Genomic DNA, 22,440 nt, shown 5'->3' on the forward strand with positions numbered 1-22,440 from the left:
GTTCCTATCTTTGCGGAGATAACGAAGGGGGCATCTTTCGCCGAGGTGCCGTATTGGCAGTCCTCGGGGGAGAATGTTATCGGATTATTGGTGATGATTGTCGGGGTTTGATTTCTGACTGCCAGGACCTTGAGGTTCTTTTTTAGTGCCGATTTCGACTTTTCCGGCTTATCCTTGCTTGTTATGACGTTGACGACTATGGTCGGGTCTGTTTCCGGAATTTCCCGAGGGGCTTGTCTTTGTGTCCTTGGGTTGCGTCCTTCCCTCTCTGGTGATTTGTCTCTTTCTGTGCGCTTCGACTCCCTGATGATCTTGGCGAACTCGGAGAGCTTGCCGTCTCGTATGGCTTGCTCCAGAGCGTCTTTTAAGTCGATGCAGTGCTGTGTTCTGTGCCCGTATCCTTGGTGGTAGTCACAATATAAATTCTTGTTGCCGCCCGTTCTTTCTTTTAAGTGGTCGGGCCTTCGGAAGGATGCCTCGATCAGCTATTTGGTGGTAGATCTCGGTGATGGGAGCTAACAAGAGGGTGTAATTTGAGCATTTGTTGGTTTGGAATGTTCCTTTTGGTTTTCTCTTGGTGGGGTGTTTTGGCGAGGTGCCGTACTGCCGTTTATTGGCCGCCACGACTTGGCTCACCTCCTCATCGTTTATGTAATCCTTAGCGACGCTCTGAATCTCGTGCACAGTCCAGAATGGCTTCGCGGTGAGATACTTTCAGAAGTCCTCATTCATAAGTCCATTGGTCAGGCAGAGGCTCGCGACTGAGTCCGTGAGTCCGTCGACCGTCAGGTATTTTCTCATAGATTCGTCTTGTCTTTGGGTAATTCCGAGCAAGCTAATGGGGTGTTTAGCTTTGGTGATTTTGATAGTGAACTGGGCCATGAACTTTCTGGTGATATCGTGGAAGCTGGCTATGGACCCGTTTGGGAGGGCGTTGAATCATTTGATCGCAGGGCCAGCTAAGGTTATCGAGAAGGCCTTACACCGGATCATGTCGGCGGCTCCTTCCAGATTCATCCTGGCCTCGAAGGCCGTTAGGTGTTCCCGGGGATCGTTGGTCCCGTCCTATTTCATGTCAGTGGGCTTGTTAAAGTCCTTCAGGAGTTTGGCTCTCAAGGATTTTTCTGTGAACGAGATGGCTTCCATTATCACGTGCATGTTTCCTGCTCATTTGGCCTCCCGATGGTGCCGTCGGTCGTCTTCTCCGCGTCGGTGTTTCGGGTCTAGGGAAACGCTGCGATCGTGCTGTTTGCAGTGTTGTTGCTCAGGGGGCCTGGTGTTCCTGGTATCGCGATGAGATTAGGTCCTGGAGGTCGCTTGGCTTGTATGCTCTGGGTGGTACCGTTCTTTGGGTGTGACTCGGCCTTTGAGGTTTTGCACCCTGAGGTACAGCTCTTGGATTATCTGGACCGCCTTCTCTCCTAGGCCGTCGGGTGGCCGAGCTTCAGTGGGGGACGGTTGTCCTCTCTTGGTTGTTGCTGGGTTGGGGTTGGTTGGCGATGTGCCGCGCTTATTATCCTCCCGTGGGTGGAAGGAGTGTTATCTTGGAGTTCGGGAGTTGGGGTGTTGGGTGGAGGATTGCTCCTCGAGGTTCTCCGTCATGCCGCCACGATTTGGCTGTCTCCCGCATCTATGTAAGAACCTTGAGAACTTTCTTGATCTCTTAGCTCCTGAGAGGTCTGAGCTTGGCCAGGGTGGTAGCGTTTAAGGAGGTCGTTCATGATGAGCTTCCTTATGAATTTTCAGTAAGGTCCGAAGGGGGATCATGGCGACAGAGTTGTCATAGGTGAGGCGGTGGATGGCAGAGGTTTGGAACCTGGTGTTGAAGGAGGTGACCTCGTGGGTTTGGAGGAAGAGCTTGAAGAGTTCAAAAGAAGAAGCAACAACGGTGGGCATGGAGCCAAAATAGAGGGAGAAGATGGGGCCATGGCGCTTGGAGGGACGGATGAGGGGAGTGGTGAATGAGAGGGTCCAAGAGGTGGAGGTGTCCCACTAAAGGGAGGTGAGACTTTGGGCTCGGAGGATTTAGAATTTCACCGTTGGAATAGGGCGATGGTGCATAAAGAGTGTTATCACTAAGAAGGTGATTGCAAGTCGAAGAAACATTATTCCTTTGAAATTTCGCCGTTGGAGTAGGACGAAGGTATGTTATCACTGCAAATGTGATGCAAGTTAAGGAAACATTATTCCTTTGGGATTTCACCGTTGGAGTAGGGCGAGAGTGTGTTATCACTGCAAAGGTGATGCAAGTTAAGGAAACATTATTCCTTTGGGATTTCGCCATTGGAGTTTTGCCGTTGGAATAGGGCGAAGGTGTGTTATCACTGCAAAGGTGATGCAAATTAAGAAAATATTATTCCTTTGGGATTTCGCCGTTGGAGTAGCGCGAAGGTGTGTTATCTCAAGGTGATGCAAGTTAAGAAAATATTATTCCTTTGGAATTTCGCCGTTGGAGTAGGGCGAAGGTGTGTTATCCCTACAAAGATGATGCAAGTTAAGAAAATATTATTCCTTTGGGATTTCGCCGTTGGAGTAGGGCGAAGGTGTGTTATCCCTGCAAAGATGATGCAAGTTAAGAAAATATTATTCCTTTGGGATTTCGCCGTTGGAGTAGGGCGAATGTGTGTTATCCCTGCAAAGGTGATGCAAGTTAAGAAAATATTATTCCTTTTTGCTCTCAGCTACACCCAAGAAATCTGAGTTTGATGATTGCTCTTCTGGGTTATCCGCCATGCTGCCACAACGTTGCGAAGTCCCCACAGATGGCGCCAATGTACAAGATGTCTCTGGTACTGGTTGAGAGATGGATTGAGAACTTGCGGGTTGAGGCAGATGCCGGATCACTTGCCTGGAGCAATGGGGGGTGGTACCTGCAAAGACACTCCGACGCTCAAGTCAGAATGGATATAAGAGGTAGAAAGTGTGAGGAATGAATGAATACCTGGAGGGACCTGGGTCCTCTATTTATAGGTGATGGTGAATATCTTATCTTATCTTATTTGGCTAAGATAAGGGAGACGTTTGAATTATCTTATCTTATCTGGCTAAGATAAGGGAGACGTTTGAATTCGAAAGTTGGTTAGGAGCTCTAGTGGGCTGGTTCCGAGCCTTCTGGAAGGGCGAAGCGGGTCGGACCCTGGTAGCCAGGTTCGGAGACCGTTCTGGGTGTAGGATCCGTGAGCCGGATCCGTAACAAATGAATAATAGATATTTAAAAATAGTGATTTTTTTTTGTTTTCTACAGTATTTCTTAATTTGAACAGGCAACGACTAATCCGTCGTGATATTGAACTCTATTTAAGAGTTTCGCTAAAAAAATAGTGATAATTTGATAATTAGTTTAAAAACCATGGCTGGTAAGTAAAAAATTTTCATTTTTTTTTTTGATTTTTTTTTTTTTTGTCGATGGATTGAACAACCCCCAATTCTAGATATCCCAATGGATTGGATAACCTCCAATCCTAGGTATACAATACACACCCACACACTCTCGTCACATACTTACCAATTTCTTCTTCTTGATCACGGGTCAATCATATCTTTAACTTGGGCCTAGCCAACAAACCGGTAGGCTCCGTAAGCCCAGTACAAAGAACACTAGGTGATGTTGAAGGTTTTGTTTTATTACCAAAAAAAGGTTTTGTTTCCAAGACAAAAAAAGGTTTTGTTTCGGGTTCGGGTTCGGGTTCGAGTTGAACGCAGAGATAGTTGTAGGCTCTAAACCCTATGTCACCACTTTACAGGTTTACCCCTTTTATTCAGCAGTCTAACTCACTCACTCTCAATTTCCTTAGCAGCCAAACTGCGCAACATCGTCCCTCCCCAAAGCTCTTCCACCAATGGTAACTGCTCAGATCTTCTCTTCTCTTCTTTCATTCCTTCTCCTTTACTTATTCATTTGCTTATCTTTTGATTTCAAAATGAAAATGAGAACAGGCTTCGGAGAAGAAACTTTCGAACCCTATGAGGGAGATTAAGGTTCAGAAGCTCGTTCTCAACATCTCCGTCGGTGAGAGTGGCGATCGTCTCACTAGAGCCGCTAAGGTGCTCGAGCAACTCAGTGGTCAAACCCCTGTCTTTTCCAAAGGTTTGTTTTTAAAATCAATTTGTTGAGTAATGCTGCTAATGTGTATGAATCTCAATTTCTCTTAATTAGGGCTTGTTTGTTACATGAAGTTTACAATTTACACTTGGTCTTAGCCAGAAGTTATTGCTGATTAACAATTTTGCATTATTAGTACTAGTGCATTAATAAGTACTAATGTGTCTATGAATCTTTTTTATAAATTAAATATGAATAACAACAAATTTGAGATTAGCCAAGATGGTGAGTATGTTATAAAATTAAAGTCATTAGAGCAACTCTTTGGATTAAAAAGTTAACCTTTTTTTATATGAACTGTATATGATAAAGGGTACTTTGGGAAAATTTGTATACCAACTGTTTTTCGTATCCCCATTATATACAGTATAGATAATATAGATATAGATTACAGTTTGTATTGATTATTGCTGTACTTATAGCTCCCTTGAATTTATAGCTTTTCTATGCTGAATTTAATCCGTTACCAATTTGTCTTCTGCTCTGATATGTTGGAATTTGTGGCTGTCTCATCATTGATTTGAGTTTGATCCTGTTTCTGTGGTTTTTGACAGCAAGGTACACTGTCCGTTCCTTTGGGATTAGAAGAAATGAGAAGATTGCTTGCTACGTCACCGTTAGAGGCGACAAGGCCATGCAGCTTCTGGAGAGTGGTTTGAAAGTGAAGGAATATGAGCTCTTGAGAAGAAACTTCAGTGATACTGGGTGCTTTGGCTTTGGCATTCAGGAGCACATCGATTTGGGAATCAAGTAAGCTAAATGACTGTTGGATTTTGCATTATGCTTTGATATTTTCTGCTGCAGAACTATCTGTATTAAAAAATCTGGATCTATCTCAACATATTTGCTCCACTTTCTGCAATCTTCCACTCAGAGAGATTATAGGCTTAAAAGAAAAATTCTTGATCTTTTAGGATTTTTCTGTTTTATCAAGTTTATGGTTATACCATTAAGACGTTTACATGATGAGTCCCTCAGTTTTTTGTTCTTTTGCATGAATGTTGACTGGCTTTTGTATCATTTCCGGCTTCCATATTCTTTGATTGTGAAGTATAAAAGGAGCTGATGCTTATTATTTGTTTATATTGTTTGGCTCTGCTTCAGGTATGATCCATCAACTGGTATTTATGGAATGGATTTCTTCGTTGTTCTAGAGCGCGCTGGATATCGTGTGGGACGCCGCCGCAGGTGCAAGTCACGAGTTGGTATTCAGCACCGTGTCACAAAGGAGGATGCCATGAAATGGTTCCAGGTCAAATACGAAGGAGTGATCCTCAACAAGGCCCAGACTATTGTTTAGTTTTCCTTGTTTTACTTAGCTATTTCAGATCTTTTTGTGTGTCCCTCCTTTTGCTTAGAGCCTCTTTTACTCAGTTACCTTGTTTCGTTTCATTTTATTTACTATATGGCTTTGTTTTTGGCACCTGGAACACTCATGGGGTCCCAAGAGATATTTCCAAAAGCGTGGGTACTTTATCTATTGAAGAAGCTAGAAAGGTTAATATTAGTAAGAGGTGCAATGATAGCTAACTTAGTAATGATGTATAATTATAAGGACTAACTATATTTGTTTAATGACATTGAAGGAAGATAGTGGTGCAGTTGAAGATGGTTCTAAATCTTTAGTCACTAATGCTATCAAATCCTCAAATGTTAGCAGTAAGCAACTACACCACTATCTTCGATGAATGTGATTATGTCCACGAGAGAACTGATCAGGGTTACGGACTATTAAGAAGTACAATTATACGGACTAACTATATATTTGTTTAGAAAGAATTGGGAGTCAACACTTCTTAACAAATAAATCAACCAACAATTGAATATTTAAAAAAACAAATCTAAAACAAAAAATAGTAAAAACATTGAAGACCTAAGTTAAAAGAATACCTGAAAGGAGTAATAAATTATTAAAATGGTATTTAAAAGTTTGTATAGATATTAAATATATATTCTAAAAAATAATTTTAGAGATCAAATTTTGATGTAAATTTTTGTAATTATTATTAAAAATAAGACTTCTTAATTTTTAAAATTTGATAATTTTTTGTTAAATAAATTTTAAAAAATTTATTTTTACTGTGAATGATCACTCTTTTTTATTTTTTGAGAAATAAAAAGAAAAATCTAGAGTTCAAATTTTGTTTCAAATTTTTATGTGCATATTATAAATATTTAATCAAATACTGTTACAAAAACTTAGATTTAAATCGTTTGTTAAATATGAAAGTTTTGTTACCTAAAAAAAAATAATATTTATTTATTTTTTATGTGGTATTTTAAAACATTCAGGAATTGTTTATTGATAATATTTTTTAAATATCTTTTCTGTTAGTGGCTGAAATTTTTCTAGTATTAAATTAGTAGTTCACTCCATTTTTTCCATTTGAAAGTGAAATAAATTAAAACTAAATTAGGATATATAATTTAAAATTTAAGAGTGGTTGACAATGATTAGTGGTGGATAAATGAAATTGAAATTGCAGCGTGAGGGGGAAGGTAAAAAAGTGAAAATGAGTAAAAAGATAATTTAAAAGATAAAATACATCGTTATACCGAACACCAACTAATATTACATTATGTGTATTTGAATTAGAGTTTGTAAACGAGAGTTTGTATAAAATTGATTTTACAAACTTAAATTTTGATAAAAAGTGAGTATAACGTGATTTATGTTTGGTAATTTTGTATCAAAATAGATTATAATAAAATGAATATTATTTGAATTACATCATTTAAAATTACGTTTAGATAAAAATTACTAAAAATGACGTAAAATTTATATCATTCAAAATTATATTATTTTAACATTTTTTTACTATAATTTCTTTTGAGAAGAATTTAAATTTATATGTTAAAATTTAATACTCTTTTGGTTATAATTTGTTAGTACTTTTCTTAAGTATTCTTTTTGTATTTAATTATATCTTTCTAATAAAATTTATATTGTAAAAATTAACAATAATAAATAAAATATATATTAATTTAACAACATATAGTAAAAAATATACAAAATCAAAATAAAGAAATAAAGTTCTATAAACAATACGTATTAATAAAATGATTAAAAAAACTTATATGAACAATAAATACTAAAAATTCTATTGAAAAAATACCATAATATACATAAGTGAATATAAAAAAAAATTCTAAACAAAAATATTTATACTATTAACAAAAATAAATAAATAAAAAATTGATAAAAATTAAAACTTAACAAAGAGTACTAATAATAATATTAAAAAAGGTGAAAACTCAGGTGTAGTCGATTTCATGTGAAGTTGATAGTTGAGAGCTGTTAGATAAAAATTTAGTCAAATCAGTCAAATTATCTAATTACTCTCAACTATCAACTTCACGCGATTGTACCTGAGTTTCTACCATTAAAAAAAAAATACTTGTTTGTTAAGCATAGCCATAAAAAAAATCAAGAACTCTGATGATTATTTTTAGTATCTTTTATCGTGAGATTGAATGGTAAAATTGGTAGAGTGTCAATTAATTTTTTTAATTTATCAAGTAAACGCAAAAGCTACAATTTGTTGCTTATGATAAATGGAAGTTCAAACCTAAAATCATGTTCGCATTTAGAGGAAAAAAGTTAGCTAAACAAAAATTACAGCGTTCAAAGAAGTTTAAACGTGCTTCTTGTGCTTCTAATATTTTTTACCAAACATACCCATGGAAGTCCCAAAATTAGAAATGTTACATTTATGTCCTGGTGCATATACATATATAAATCTAATTGATTAAATCAAATTAGTAGGAATAACATAAATTGAAATTACTTGTTTCGATTTACCAAGGAATGAAATTCGAAATGCAGAAGATATATAGTAAATCAAATCAATAGTAAATCGAATCAAGCTATATATCTCTTATACTTCGAATTTCATTTTTTAATAAATCGAAATAAATAATTTCAATTTACATTATTCTTTACTAATTTAAATTTAACCAATTCAATTATATATATATAAAAACATAAATATAATGTTTTTATGATCAATCTTTTAAAAGAATATTATTTTTTTTAAAATTCAATCTGCCTTTTTAAAGATTTATTATTATTTAATTAATTTAAATAATTATTTTTATATATTAATTATTTAAAAAATTAAAAAATAATTTATTTTTTATTTTTTTAAAGACTAAATAAAAAATAATATTTAAAAAATATTTATTTATACTGATGTTACAAATTTTATTTTTTTTTTTGAAAAAAAAAAGACTTAAAATTTATATTTAAAGTTAAAGATTTAAAATTTAGGAAAATTAACTAATCTAACTTTACTATTTTTGATATATATACCTAACATCATGATTAATAGTTAGAAATACTTCGATAAAGATACTAAAAATATCTTTTTTTTTAAGATATTTACATGTATTATGATATTATTGGACATATTTATTAAATCGATTAATAATTTATTTTTTAATAAATCAGAACAAACTCGATTTATTATAACAATAATAATAAACCTAATTGTTTATACTATAATTATTAGACATAATTTGATCCGACCAATTTACACATAAACCAAATCATGTTTAAATTTTTTGATAAAAAAATAAATATATTTTTGATTTTTGTTTTAAAACAAAACTAAAAAAATAATCCAGTGCATTATTAAATTGGTCAATTTAACCGAATCTGATAATAATTAAGCTTATTATTACTGTTATAAAAAATTAATTTTATTCTCATTTATTAAAAAATTTAAAAATAACCAATTTATTTATACATCTAATAATAATAATAATGTGACACATAAATAACATTTTAAGCGAAATAATTTGGTGAAAAAAAAAATGACAAGATATCGACGAGAGTCTCTGGTGGGGTCCTATTTTACGTAACAGTGACTGACACTTAAATTTATTCGAGTCTTCATGTCCTCATTAATCACCATATAATATGTCTATTACCAAATATAAACATGAAAGAAAACTAATTTCTTCACACAAACACATGTCCCCATCGTGGCCCCCACATGGAATCGTGTACTTTAATTACTCCCCACGTGTCACATTTCCAACCGTCATCTCCATCCATAACACTTTTTTTTCCCTTCATTATCACCTCCCCCACCCCATCTTTCTAAAATTAATTAATTAATCAATTCTAGTTAAATATTAATTAACTAGTACTGCTACTGTGTTTGTTTGTGTAGAACCCAACTTTACCTCTTGAATCCTCGCGTCCCTTCTTTTTGCTTCCAAATCCAACAACCGGCTCCGCATAACTGCGTTTGATTGGTTTCCTCTTTTTCTTTCTTCTTTCCTTCGTAAACCAGCAACTTCCTTACACCCCGGCGCACGATAGCTTCCACTTCGCCGTTACCGTTACTATTTCTGTTTCTGTTTCTGTTTCAGCTTCACCATCTCGTTTAACTTCTAACTAACACACTCTTCTTTTGAAATCCTACTATCTCAGAGGATCTGAGCTTATTAAGAAAACTTCGATCGGAGCTCTCTGTTCATTGGTGTGTATCTAGCTGTGATTTTATTCTATTTTTTGAGCCTTTTTTTTTTTTTCTGTTTTTAACTCTATTTTCTTTTTATAGTTTGGTTTTTCAGTTTAATTTTGACTCGGCTCTGTTAACTGGTTTTGGTTGTATTCTGTTACGTTAATCCTCTGTCTCTCTGTTTTTTGTTTACTTTCACCTCTCTCTCTCTCTTTCTATCATTCGATAAAAACAAAGCAGTTCGTTCGATGCGTTAATGGAGGTTTAAGTTGTTGATAACATCAGAATCTCTTTAGCGTGAAATTTTGAGTTCATATCTGAGTCTTTTTTTTTTTAATTCTAAAACAAGAAAGAAAGTGTGATATTCGTATTATTGTATTGTTTGTTTGCGATTCTTGAGCTGACTCATTGAAAAAGAAGTCTTGTTTCCAGCATCGCCGTGTTTTTTTTTTTTTGGATTTTCTGGACAATGTTGTCTGAATCGGTAGGGTTTAAGCCTTATGAGTTACGTCTAATGAGTTCTTAAATTCCTCTCTGATGTCTGAATCTGTGTATTTTTTTGGGATTCAGATTATTGTTCACGATCTTCAGCCTGTCATTTTCTTTATAATAGAAGCATGCTAGCGGAATATGATTATTAAGATCTCAGTTAGAAAATCGTTAAACTAGACGCCCTTGCATCTAAAACTTGAATGAGAATTGTAACTTAGTTTTTCAGAGAAAGTTTACGAACTTTATTCTGTAGATTCTGAACGGTATTATTTTAGTATCTTCAATTTGTTGACTTATTTGACTGTGATTTTGTTCACAATTTCTGCCCTTGCTTAGAAGAAAAAAGATGCTCTGTGCTGAAGCTTTTTAGTTGTGCTGATTCAGGGAGCAGGAATATCAACTCTTGGCATGTGGGCGCATTATCGCGAAAATTCTTCAATGTACAAACGCACTCCTTCGAGAGAATCTACAAACATGACAGATGTGGAAGAAAACTCAAGTATCAGATCACATTGAACTTTTGATAAATTTCTTGTGCATAAATGGCTAAATGTCTTTACATTAATCAGTTCAACTTTCCTGTGGGATATAGCCTCTGATCTAAGATATTTCCTGGGGGAATTGTTTTCAAACTATTTCCATCTTTCCATTAGAATCGTTTGGAGATATAATTTTTTCAGTAGTGCTTTCATTTTCATCATGGTTCTGGTCTTTCTATGATTGATAATTTGCAATTCACTGCCACAGTGAAAATGATATTTGGAAAGATGGGTCTGGATTAACAATTTGCTACAATTTTAGATTAGTTACTTAATCATTTTGACTACTGACCAATCTCTTTTTCATGCCTGATAGGTCTTCTAGGAAATGGCTTGGAGAAAGAAACATCGAATCCTTCTTGGAAGCTCTCCTTACCGCATGTACTTGTGGGGACCCTTTCATCATTTCTATTTGGATACCATCTTGGGTTTGTGCTTTATAGTTTCTCCTTTGCATTCTTCCTTGAATTTGATTGGTAGTCCAGTTAACTTTTCAATATTGATCCTCTGTTTTTTGTTTTATCCAGAGTAGTTAATGAACCACTTGAAAGCATATCTGTGGATCTTGGCTTCAGGGGAAATACCTTGGCAGAAGGTGAAACTAAAAATTCCAATACCATGCTTAATTTGATGCATTCTTAAAAGTTTCAAATAATTTGATCTGGTTTGATTTATTTATTTATTGTTGTGTGGTTTTGAATGAAGGTCTGGTGGTGAGCATATGTCTTGGTGGTGCGTTAATTGGAAGTCTATTCAGTGGCTGGATTGCTGATGCAGTTGGGCGTCGTAGGGCTTTCCAGTTGTGTGCTTTGCCAATGATAATTGGCGCTTCGATGAGGTTATATTTCTAAAGCCAGTATATTTTTTGCAATTTGGGTGTTTATCACTCTTGCATTGGTTTGTGGTATTGTGCAAATATATCACTATCTGGAATATTTGGTTGGAGTTCACTTCACAGCATCTTTAAATGATAGATCTTCTGACAAGCAAGCTTTATGATATGGGGTTTGATGTCTGAGTCTGACCTATAATTTTGTGTAAAGTTCATGATCTTTTTAAAGTACTTTCCCTCTCAAACATGCCGAGAGATTGGAGGGCTACGCTCCATAGATAGCTTTTCTTTTGGTTCTTGCTTTTGTATGAACGATCTCTTATACTCCACTTCTTTGTATTATTCTTCTCTCTGTCTATTCTCCTTTTATCCAAAAGATAATTCTCTTCATCTTTAATATCCTAGGTTTCAATGCATCTTTTTAGGCTATTTTTATTTTCTCTTTTCTGTTTTCCAGGGTTGCTTTTTCTGAAACATCTGACCCCACTCTGATTTAAATTTAGTCAAGTAGCAGATTCCCTTTATGTTCTCAAATGTGAATCCTTATGGCTAGTTCTCAGTGAAAATTTCCGTGTTTTCAATTTTCAGTGCAGCAACAAACAACTTGTTTGGTATGCTTGTAGGACGGTTATTTGTTGGGACTGGCCTGGGTCTGGGCCCTCCTGCTGTTGCTCTGTATGTGACGGAGGTATGAATATGGACATGGTTGCATCTGCCTAATTGAGTAGGCTGAAAATTTACTTGATTATTCGTGAGATCATAATATTTGGTGGATGGTAGGTTTCTCCTGCTTTTGTACGGGGTACATATGGAGCCTTAATCCAGATTGCAACTTGCCTTGGTATATTGGGAGCTTTATTGATCGGAATCCCTGTCAAAGAAATCTCTGGATGGTATGATTTAAATTTGAAATCATGTTATATACTTATTACTAGTCATACGCGATGTTAAATAGACCCTTTTTTGGGCCTCAGGTGGCGGGTGTGTTTCGGGGCATCTACTATTCCTGCTGGCATACTGGCTCTGGGAATGGTCTTCTGTGCAGAGAGTCCACATTGGTTATACAAGGTTGGCAGCTAATATTAGATGAAATTTTCTTTGTTATCATCGTTTTATTGTAACTTATTGCTGAATCCCATGAAATATGTAATGTTGATAATAAATTGTGTAAGAGTTCCTCTTATGTTGCCTTTGAATGTATGCTTGATATGAAGCTTTTCTTTTTTTTTTTTTTTGGGTCAATAAGTGAAAGCTTAAATATGCCTTGTTATGTTGCTGTTGTATCTGTTTACTCTCTCATTGTAGTGTTGGTTTAAGTTTGTCGGTAAAAACGTTGAAGAATATATATGTCCTAGGGTTCGTAGTTCTCGAAAGCTTCTCTCCACTTATTTGCTTGTTCTCATTGTTCTATTTAAAAGCTGACTTTTATGGGCGTGAATAGAACATTATCCATAACAGCATCTCTTTTAGCCTTGTCAATGTCAGGTATAAATAAAATAGTATTGATCTTCACTGGTCAGTGAGACAGAAGATCATTCATTACCTAGTGTTTGTAGCTTTTGAATGTTCCTTTTTGCTTCTCTTCATTGCATTTCATTCCTGTATCTCTCTGGTTTCCATACTTCACATAACACCTGGTGGTTTCTCTCTATGATGATGTAGCAAGGAAGAATTGCTGAAGCAGAAGCCACATTTGAGAGGCTTCTGGGTGCTTCAGAAGCAAAATTTGCTATGTCAGAATTATCTAAGGTAGATAGAGGAGATGACACTGATACTGTGAAGCTCTCAGAATTGGTACGGGGTCGTCATTTTAAAGGTATACCATTCCCTGGTTTATCTCGGGTTTATAGCAGCTAGTGCACTTGGCATTGTTGTTATCTTATCACCAGTTTCTTTAGCTTCCAAAAAGTTAATTTTATTCACGAGCTCGTTTTGCAGTTGTTTTTATTGGGTCAACCCTATTTGCTTTACAACAGCTATCTGGTATAAACGCTGTGTTTTATTTCTCTTCAACTGTTTTTAAAAGCGCCGGAGTGCCGTCAGATATTGCAAATGGCTGCATAGGAATTGCTAATCTGTTAGGTATGGTATTCTCTTGGTTATGATGTTAATGATTATAGTCGGTGTGTTATTTATTCTCAAAGTGCTGATTTTTTCTGTCTTTCCTCAGGATCTATCATTTCAATGGTTTTGATGGATAAGCTAGGAAGGAAAGTTCTACTTTTCTGGAGTTTCTTCAGCATGGTAACTTACTGAGTGCATGTTTTAACCCATCATAATGTTTCTTTAATATCCCATTCATAATCCATCATATAATATTATGGCTGAATTGGTTCTTGTGGCAATGAAGACAGGGAATGGCATTTATTGTGTCATACCTTCATCAGTTTTGATTGTTTTGAATAAGATAAATCAAGTTGTTTATTATATTTCGCACAGGCTATATCGATGATGCTTCAAGCCATAGGAGCAAGTTCAATCGTGTCAAACCCAGGAGCTTTGTATTTATCTGTTGGTGGCATGTTACTGTGAGTATCCAATTTCCCTTTATTATTTTTTTACAGCAATATGGATCCTGAAAGATGCATTTATCATGCCAAGGGTAAATGATGAATCCATTTTTCTTAAAAGAACATGCATTTTCTTAGCAATAGAGAAGTTGCTGCTACTTGTGATTTTATGGCCTATTTCATAAGAGAATACTGAGCATTGCTGATTCATACCAGTGCCTACCCAAAATGAGAAGATTCGTCTTAAGTTATACTTCTATTATGCAGATTTGTCTTCACATTTGCTCTTGGGGCTGGCCCAGTTCCAAGTCTTCTCTTACCAGAAATCTTTCCAAGTCGAATCAGAGCCAAAGCCATGGCTATCTGTATGTCAGTGCATTGGGTAATTTTCTTCAACTTTATTGATTTATAGTGCCTGCTTTGATTGCCCTACTATATACAACAGTATCTGTTAAATTGGCTTTAGTCTTAAGTCGGGATGAATCAAGTAAATGAAGCCTGTTAGAATTGTTGTCCACTGAATTATGTACCATTATCAATAGTGGCCATTTTCTTTCTTTTCTTTAACCCGATTTGTGTTTTGCGCAGGTCATAAATTTCTTTGTTGGACTACTGTTCTTGCGGTTGCTTGAGAAACTTGGTGCACAGCTGCTTTACTCCATCTTTGCCACCTTCTGCGTGATGGCAGTAATTTTTGTTAAAAGGAATGTGATTGAAACCAAAGGGAAGTCACTTCATGAAATTGAGATTGCACTTCTTCCACAGGACTAGATCTTACAAAGATCCATTCATTGCTGTAATTTTGTTTAGTTTTGAGCTGTCATAGTTTCAGCTGAAAGCAGGAATTGTGCGTTGTTGTAATGTAATATTGAAAACCAAGAGAGCCTTTATTAGTGTATTATTACCGTAGCAAGTTTTAATTTCTTAGTAGGGGTTCTCTTTTTACGGCTTACAAATAATTATTATTCAGTATTCTGTTTGGAGCTGTGGGATCTGTATTCTAGATCGGTAGATCCATGTGTATAGAAATCCATTCACCACAAAAATACAAAACAATCTAATCTTTTTCCATCCATTTTCGATTACTTGTGCAGATATGTTGGAAATGAATAACCTACGCACGTTAACCAACATAATACAAGAATCTCTTATCTCGTTTGGCCAATTTCTGTATCAAGGAGGATACCACCATTGTGATAACATTACTTCTCAATTATTAATCATATGTCCACAATACATGCCAATATCTGTCATTTTTTTAAAGGGAAAAATAATGCATGACCCGGAAAAAATTCTAACAGCATTTACAGGTGTCGTTCAGCAAAATACAAAATAGTAAAATACCAATTCAAAGTCACGAATAACAATGGCGCATCCAAGGAATATGGTCCACCTTGAATTCATTTTCATATACAAATACCTTATTTTAAAAAATAATATTCAAGGCTCTTCACTAAAGAACTTATCGTGAAGCATCTCCATTGTTGTGGCCCTCCTAGCTGGATCATAACAAACAAGTTTCTTTATCATAGACACTTGATCCTTTCCGCAATTCTTCATGCACTCTTCAAAATCAATAGGCCTCTCCACATTACCAAACGACGTTGTTGCATGATCAGGAAGCTTAGAACAACCAGGCCAAGATTCTCCATCAATGTTTCCCAAAACACTAACGATCCTACTCAATTGATCTACATCAGATGTTCCAGGAAATAAAGGCTTCAACGTTAGCAATTCCGCAAATATACACCCTAAAGACCATAGATCAACCTCTAGACCATAATCTGTGGATCCATATAGCAATTCAGGAGCCTTATACCACCGAGTTCCAACACGTGGTGTGAGGCAACAGTCGAGTTCATTCCTCCTTTCTTCCTCCTCCGCTGCTTCAAATGTCAACGAAGCCTTCCAGAGATCATCATCGCCATCATCAGTGTTACTTGTTGTGCAAGTTGCAAGACAAGAGGTGTTTCCATCTTGGATGTTTGGGTCCTTATCAGTGTCATATATGGTATTCTTGGATTTCATTTCTTCTAGAACTCTGAAATACTCTTCATGATTTATGGTCCCTTGATCATGAGGAAAAGCCTCTGATGAAGAAGGATGTTCAATTGATGAGCTCTCCGGAACTGAAGAAGCATAATCATGCTCATATGGTGGTGGTGGGTTCTCCTCTGTAGAGTCAAATCCAGGCTCCATAATTATCCTTGCCTGAAAATATGAACCCAAATTACAACAATCAACAAAAGAAAAAAAAACGCAAAATTATCTCAAAAGACATCAATCATCAGTATCTGAGCAACAATCCTCACTGCCATGGTTGGTTTTACTTTCATTTCCTATGTCCAAATTAATTTAAAACAATAACCTAAAAAATATGAAAAAAAAAAAACTTGTAGCTACAAAAGTATCTATAATTGCAACCTTCGGTGGAAAAGAAACTAGACTATAAAAAAAAGAAGCCATAATTGACCTAGATCACTGTTAACCAAACCAACCTCTATCTAGTTCACAGATCCCCACAATGAAACATCTAAATCTTAAACTAAAGTAAATAATCACGTAACTATCAAGTAACTCCAACATAGTTACAAAAGGCAAAGATATATATTTTTTATTTTGAAAAAAAAAAAAATTAGGCTAAACTATGACATAGATGAAATTTTACTTACTTCAACTAATCAGCCCAATTCACAGATCAACTGATAAACCTCTTCCATTTTTATTTTTTAATTTTTTCTTCACAAAACCAAAAATCCATTTTTTTTCTTTTTTCACAGACCCAATAAAAATATCAAAATTTCACAAATTTTTTTCCTTGTAAACCTGTCCGAAATGGGCCAATTTGAGCACTCCATGATCTGAAACCAAGAAATTGGAAGGCTTCAAGTCTCTATGGACGATCATGTTCCTATGGCAAGCATCCACACCACTAAGCACCTGCATCATCCACCTCTTCACCTCACCGACATCAAAACCACGGCCACCACCACCAGCAGCAGCTTCCGCGATTACAGCAGCGAGGTCTGTCCTGAAAAACTCGAGCACGATCACGGCGTGTTCATCATCGTCGTTCCAGAAGAACTCGTGCATGACGACGACGTTTTGAGAGCCCTGAAGGACTCTTAGAGCTTCGATTTCCCTGAGCGCTGACCGAGCGTCGTGGACCTCCTTCAGCGCCACCGTTACGTCGTCGGATAGACGCCGTCCACGGTACACGTCAGCATATGCGGCCGACCCAACCCGATCGAGAATTTGGTATTTGGCGGTTATTTCTGGTCGGGTGTGGATGGTCCAGGTCTTCTCCGATGGTGGGTAAGTGTCCATGACGGTGAGGGAGTGAGTGGGAAAGTGATCTGTGACTGGGAAACGAAGGCGCTGAATAAGACACGACGCTCAGAGGGAATGTTTGGCTTCTTGTGCTGTTTTTTCTCTTTTTGTTTTGGGTTTTACCAAGCCTTAACTCATCATTCTCTGAATTTTCCCCCCCAAATGGGGCAACTTATTAATTTAAAAAACTTCTTCTAAAACAAAATAAAATAAAACAGAGGGGTAAATTATTAGTTGAGTGATTAATTTATTTATATGTCTATATAATTGTTGATTATATAATAATATATTTTTAAAAAATTATGATATATATATACTAAAATCAGTTATCAAAATAAATTATTAGTATAAAATATATGTTAAAATATAAATATATATTAAAAATAAATTAAATTATATATATAAATACATTAGTAATTTTAGTAATTAATTTTAATATATAAATAATATTTTTAATTTTTAAATAAAATTTAAATTTATAATAAATTAATTTATAACTTATTAAACCAAAAAATATGATGGTTCATGTTTTTAGATATGGGAATAAAATTGGTGTAATTCTTTAATATTGAAAATTAAGATATTTTGCAAAATTATGGGGTCTGTAGAATTCATAGAAGACGGTTTGTTAGATTATATTTTTTTAATTTATAAAGACAATATGCAGATTGCGTATTATATTATTTTAATATTAAATTATAATACACTTCAGTGCAATACATATTCTGCGTAGGTGGAAACTCAAGTGCAATCGACATTATGTGAAGTTGATAGTTGAGAGCCATTTGACTGATTTGACTAAATTTTTATCTAACGCTTCTCAACTATCAACTTCACGTGAAATTGACTACACCTAAATTTTCACCTTCTGTATATTGTGCTTGCACAGAATAATACTCCCAAAATACTATAAAATCCATTTTTTGTAACATTAACGTGAAATTCTATTTACTCTTCCATATTAAAATAAAAAATTATATGATAGACTAATGTTTATTCAAGTTTTGACTAATGTTTATCCTTGAGATCCAAAGATTCTACTACTTTTCCTGCACGATTGGCCTCTTGTCTTCGAAAAGAAAGAATATCAGGCTGATGGATTGATGATTATCCTCTTTATGAAAGACATTCCCTCTTGGTCGTTGATAGTTTTATAGTTATCCTCCGATAATACTAGATCTCCCAATCTTGCATATAATTAGGGGCGGAGCTAAAAAAAATATTAGAGGGGTTAAAAATATTTATATAATAAAATAATATTAAAATAAATTTTTGAGGGAGCTAAACTGAAATTCATATATAATTTACATGTAAAAAATTAAAATTAGGAGGAGTCGTTGCCCTCCTTTCACAGTATGTAGCTCCGCCTCTGCATATAATAATTATTCTGATTGGACGGTTAGTTAAGTCTGATTATATTTTATTATAAATTAATATTTTTTTATTGTTGATTTATGTGTAATATATCTAACACTCCAATCAAATATTCTTTTATTTCTTATGATTGTAATTTACGTGACTAACCTTAAATTAAAAAAAAAAAGAATTTTTATAAGCAAAAAATAATATTTAAAATAAAATTCAAACATTAAAAAAAAGTGAATCACTAAGTTTTGATATTAAAAAGAAAATTAAAGAAAAAAAATCAAGAGTTAGAACAAAAAGCAAAAATTAAATTAAAAGTTAAATTAGAACAAAAATTAGTATAATAATTTTATCTTTGTGCTATCATTTTATCTTATTAAAATTATGCTCCTCTTGTATGTACGATTTAAGTAAGAAAAAAAAAACGAAAGTTGTGTATTTCTATTGTAAATCAAAGGTCACAATTAAAATTTGAAACTAAAGAATTGATCAATAATTCAGATTTTTGAAACCAAAGAAAAAGGAAGAAAGAGAAGCAGCTAGGTAAGGATTCAAGCTAACTTTAATCACTACTGTTGTCTCATTTTTTTCTGCATTTTTGCTCTGGATTTTAAAGAAGAAGAACAAAGTCAAAAGTGTTCAACCAAACTCAAGTTTTAGAAGCTTTTCTCTTATTTAAATTGATAAACAACCAGAAACTGAATCAAGAAGAGTGAGCACACTGTTTCGGTCTTCATAGCTTTTAAACTTAACATTCTTTTTTTTTCATGATTTTACATTAAATTTTCTATTCTTCAATTTTATCTTTTTTGTTTTATTCAATGAAAAAAAGGCAAAGAGAGTAATTATAGAAAAAAACTAGAAAATTATTTCAATCTTTTATGTATGTATTTCTATTTCGTATTCATGATCATCCTAAGAGGATTTCCTTACTAAGTTGAGTGAGCACTTAGTGGTTGAAAGTCTAGGAGTGAACCTAACTAAATCAAGTTTAATTGGGTAGAAGTTTGATTTGTCCCTGCTAGGATTGGATAGAATTCTTGAAAATTAGTGTGTATAATTTTTGAGAAAGATAGTGAAAATTCTACTACAGTTGTAGTGGAGACTGGATGTAGGTCATATTACACAAGGTGGTTGAACCTGGATATATGGTTGTGTCATTTTTCTCTTTGCTATTTTGTTTCTATTTGTCATTTTTATTATATTAGTTTACAACTTTAAGTGTAAAATTATAAAAAAATAAATTTATTTAGAATGAAAATAATGTGATTAAGTGTAATATACTTAAATGTGATTAAAAAATAATTGAATATTATGTACAGTAAACAATTGATATTATTAAAGGATAAAACTAAAATTTATTTCTATGTATCACTTTTGTCCCTAACGTTTTCGTCATATTTAATTCCCTAACGTTTCAAAATCGTCTCAATTTTGTCCCGCCGTCAATTCTATTAACGGACCCCTAACGGCAGGACAATATTGAATTAATTTTAAAACGTTAGAGACTTAAATAGGACAATTGAAACGTTAGGGACAACTTTGGGACTTACCCCAAACGTTGGGGACAAAACCGATACTTTACTCTAAAAATTTTATGTGTATGTTATTATATTAAATTAGTGTTTGAATTGTATTTGATTTGATATATTTAGTTGAATTGTATAAGATTTTATTATAGTTGTGTTAATTTGAAAAAAAAAAAAACAAAACTCAATAATATCCATGAATATCCCCATATATCCGCCTCTCCCGTGGAAAGAAATAAACGGGACCTGTAACGAGAATAGGACGAAAACGGGGCATTTTACTAAATGGGGACGAAGAGCGGAGAAGGGATCCTTGTCTTCCGTGGAGACTCATTACCATCCCTAGATTAAAGTTATGCACTAAAATTATTTATACCAATTATACTAATTATATCTTTGAGATTGACAAAAATATACTACGTTAGTCTCTGACCCATTTTTTATTAACAGTGCACTGACATAATTTAATGATGTAAACATTTTAGTGATACATGTCATACCATAGTTTGATCACGTGTAATAATGTGATGACGAATTGATTAGTGACAGATGAGTTACTGACGTGGATGAGTTACTAACGTGGATGAGTCACTTAATAAAAAAATAAGATACCAATTTAGTGCATCTCAATTATGACATAGTAACTGAGACACAGACGAACAATATTATTATGACACGTGATCCAAACTGACACATGGCCAAATACTATTATAACACGTGATATCATTTTTCGTATCAATATACTACGTGTCATTGATCCACTCATTATCATATCATTATAAGTGATCAAAAGTATGAGAGGTTACATGTTACTAAAAATTCATATAATCAAGTTATGTCAGTATACTATTAATGAAAAATAAATCGGTGATTAATGTGATCAACTGATCATAACTATTAGAATTAAACAAATAATTGACTCGATTAAAATATTAAATTATTAGATTACTAATTCAACTATTGCTAGTTGAACTATTTAATCTAAATTTAATTAACTAATTATATAAATTTATATGCCATTTTTTTATAATAAGTTTTTTTATTTTAAGTTTTAATTAAATTAATTATTATTTTCCAATAATAATTCATTAATTAGTTTTTAATGGGTCACATGGGACCTCCTCCCATGGCTCACATGTGGTGCACGCCATGGTGGACTGCACGGTTTTTTGCATGAATTGATCGGTCCAGTATAAATTGTCGGTTTTATCGAGTCTGACTGATTTATTTTTTTAAATGGTCACAATTTTAGATCGAATATGTTAGGAGTTTGGTTTATCAATTTTTGTCAATTTTAAAAACGTAAAAATATATTTTCAAAAATAATTTTAGTATTAGACATCGATCTCCTCAGAAATCAGAATCACTTTGGGAATTTAGACAAATTCCAAATGCATGTGAAGTTTTCCACATGGTTTATTTATGACACACCAACATCATGCTAGTATTTCCTACAATGGCCATTGCAACATGAAGTTAAGACTCTGATCTGTGGGGTCATTTAGACACCTATAAGCACAATAGACATTAACTAGACCGAACTGAGAGATTTAATTGATTTAATAAAAAATGGATCATTTAATCGATTTAATTCAAACCAAAAATTCGATTATATCAATCAAACCGATTGATTTTTAAAAATTATTTTAAAAAAATCATGGTTATATATATATATATATATATATATATATATATATATATATATATATATATTATATTCCGTTGAATTTAAACTAAATATTTAAATTTTTAAACTTTTAATTTTGCTAATTTAATTTAATTAAGATTTGGTTATTTTGTTAGTCTCTATAGTTTTACTAAATTTACAATGAGATTCTTATAATTTTTTCTTTCAATTGAGTTTCTAAATTATTTTTAATTTTATAATTAAATTCTTTCTGGTATAAAAAATGTTAGAATTAACTAAATATTTTTTTATAAATTGAAGGTATCTACAATTAAGAACCTAATTAGATCTTTGATCACATATTTTTTTGGAAGAAATATTCCATTAATTTTAATATTTTAACATGAAAATGACCTAATTATAAAATCAAAAGCAATATAAAGATTCAATTGAAAAGAAAAAAATATAAAAATCTAGTTTTAAATTTGATAAAACTATAGAAACAAACAGAATAATTAAAGTGAAATAATGTCATTTCTACTAATATCACAAACAACTCAATAAAAACATTAATAGAGAGACGACGTGAGGGGGGATCTGGTGGGTAAAGAGAGAAGAAAACACGGTGATGAGGATGCCGACA

At 33.7% G+C, this 22,440-nt stretch overlaps 3 protein-coding genes across 6 annotated transcripts; 2 read left to right on the forward strand and 1 right to left on the reverse strand.

The window, feature by feature from the left end:
• Positions 1–3,715: 3,715 nt before the first annotated feature.
• LOC107644394 (large ribosomal subunit protein uL5) lies at positions 3,716–5,609 on the forward strand. The gene is made up of 4 exons (XM_016348237.3): positions 3,716–3,842; positions 3,937–4,087; positions 4,657–4,852; positions 5,207–5,609. The coding sequence occupies exons 1-4, from the start codon at positions 3,840–3,842 to the stop codon at positions 5,400–5,402; spliced, it is 546 nt and encodes a 181-aa protein (XP_016203723.1). The 5' UTR covers positions 3,716–3,839; the 3' UTR covers positions 5,403–5,609.
• A 3,533-nt stretch (positions 5,610–9,142) lies between these two features.
• LOC107644395 (Major facilitator superfamily protein) lies at positions 9,143–15,021 on the forward strand. Of its 4 annotated transcripts, none has more exons than XM_088486483.1 (14): positions 9,143–9,591; positions 10,450–10,564; positions 10,921–11,032; positions 11,132–11,199; positions 11,310–11,442; positions 12,025–12,124; positions 12,217–12,329; positions 12,411–12,504; positions 13,099–13,252; positions 13,375–13,518; positions 13,607–13,680; positions 13,876–13,964; positions 14,214–14,328; positions 14,535–15,021. In XM_088486483.1, the coding sequence occupies exons 2-14, from the start codon at positions 10,474–10,476 to the stop codon at positions 14,715–14,717; spliced, it is 1,470 nt and encodes a 489-aa protein (XP_088342609.1). In that variant the 5' UTR covers positions 9,143–9,591; positions 10,450–10,473; the 3' UTR covers positions 14,718–15,021. The 4 variants fall into 4 exon arrangements, 2 of the variants coding, with proteins under 2 accessions (XP_088342609.1, XP_088342608.1); XR_015883279.1 differs by having other exon boundaries at positions 9,263–9,591; positions 13,413–13,518; XR_015883278.1 differs by having other exon boundaries at positions 9,263–9,591; positions 13,463–13,518.
• Positions 15,022–15,114: 93 nt separating this feature from the next.
• On the reverse strand, positions 15,115–17,445 carry LOC107644397 (cyclin-dependent kinase F-1). Its single transcript, XM_016348240.3, has 2 exons — positions 16,773–17,445; positions 15,115–16,157 (listed from the first exon to the last, which is right to left on the reverse strand). The coding sequence occupies exons 1-2, from the start codon at positions 17,271–17,273 to the stop codon at positions 15,387–15,389; spliced, it is 1,272 nt and encodes a 423-aa protein (XP_016203726.2). The 5' UTR covers positions 17,274–17,445; the 3' UTR covers positions 15,115–15,386.
• Positions 17,446–22,440: the final 4,995 nt, after the last annotated feature.

This window comes from Arachis ipaensis, chromosome B5, assembly GCF_059453495.1.
Source record: "Arachis ipaensis isolate K30076 ecotype BB chromosome B5, ASM5945349v1, whole genome shotgun sequence".
Taxonomy (NCBI): Eukaryota; Viridiplantae; Streptophyta; class Magnoliopsida; order Fabales; family Fabaceae; genus Arachis; species Arachis ipaensis.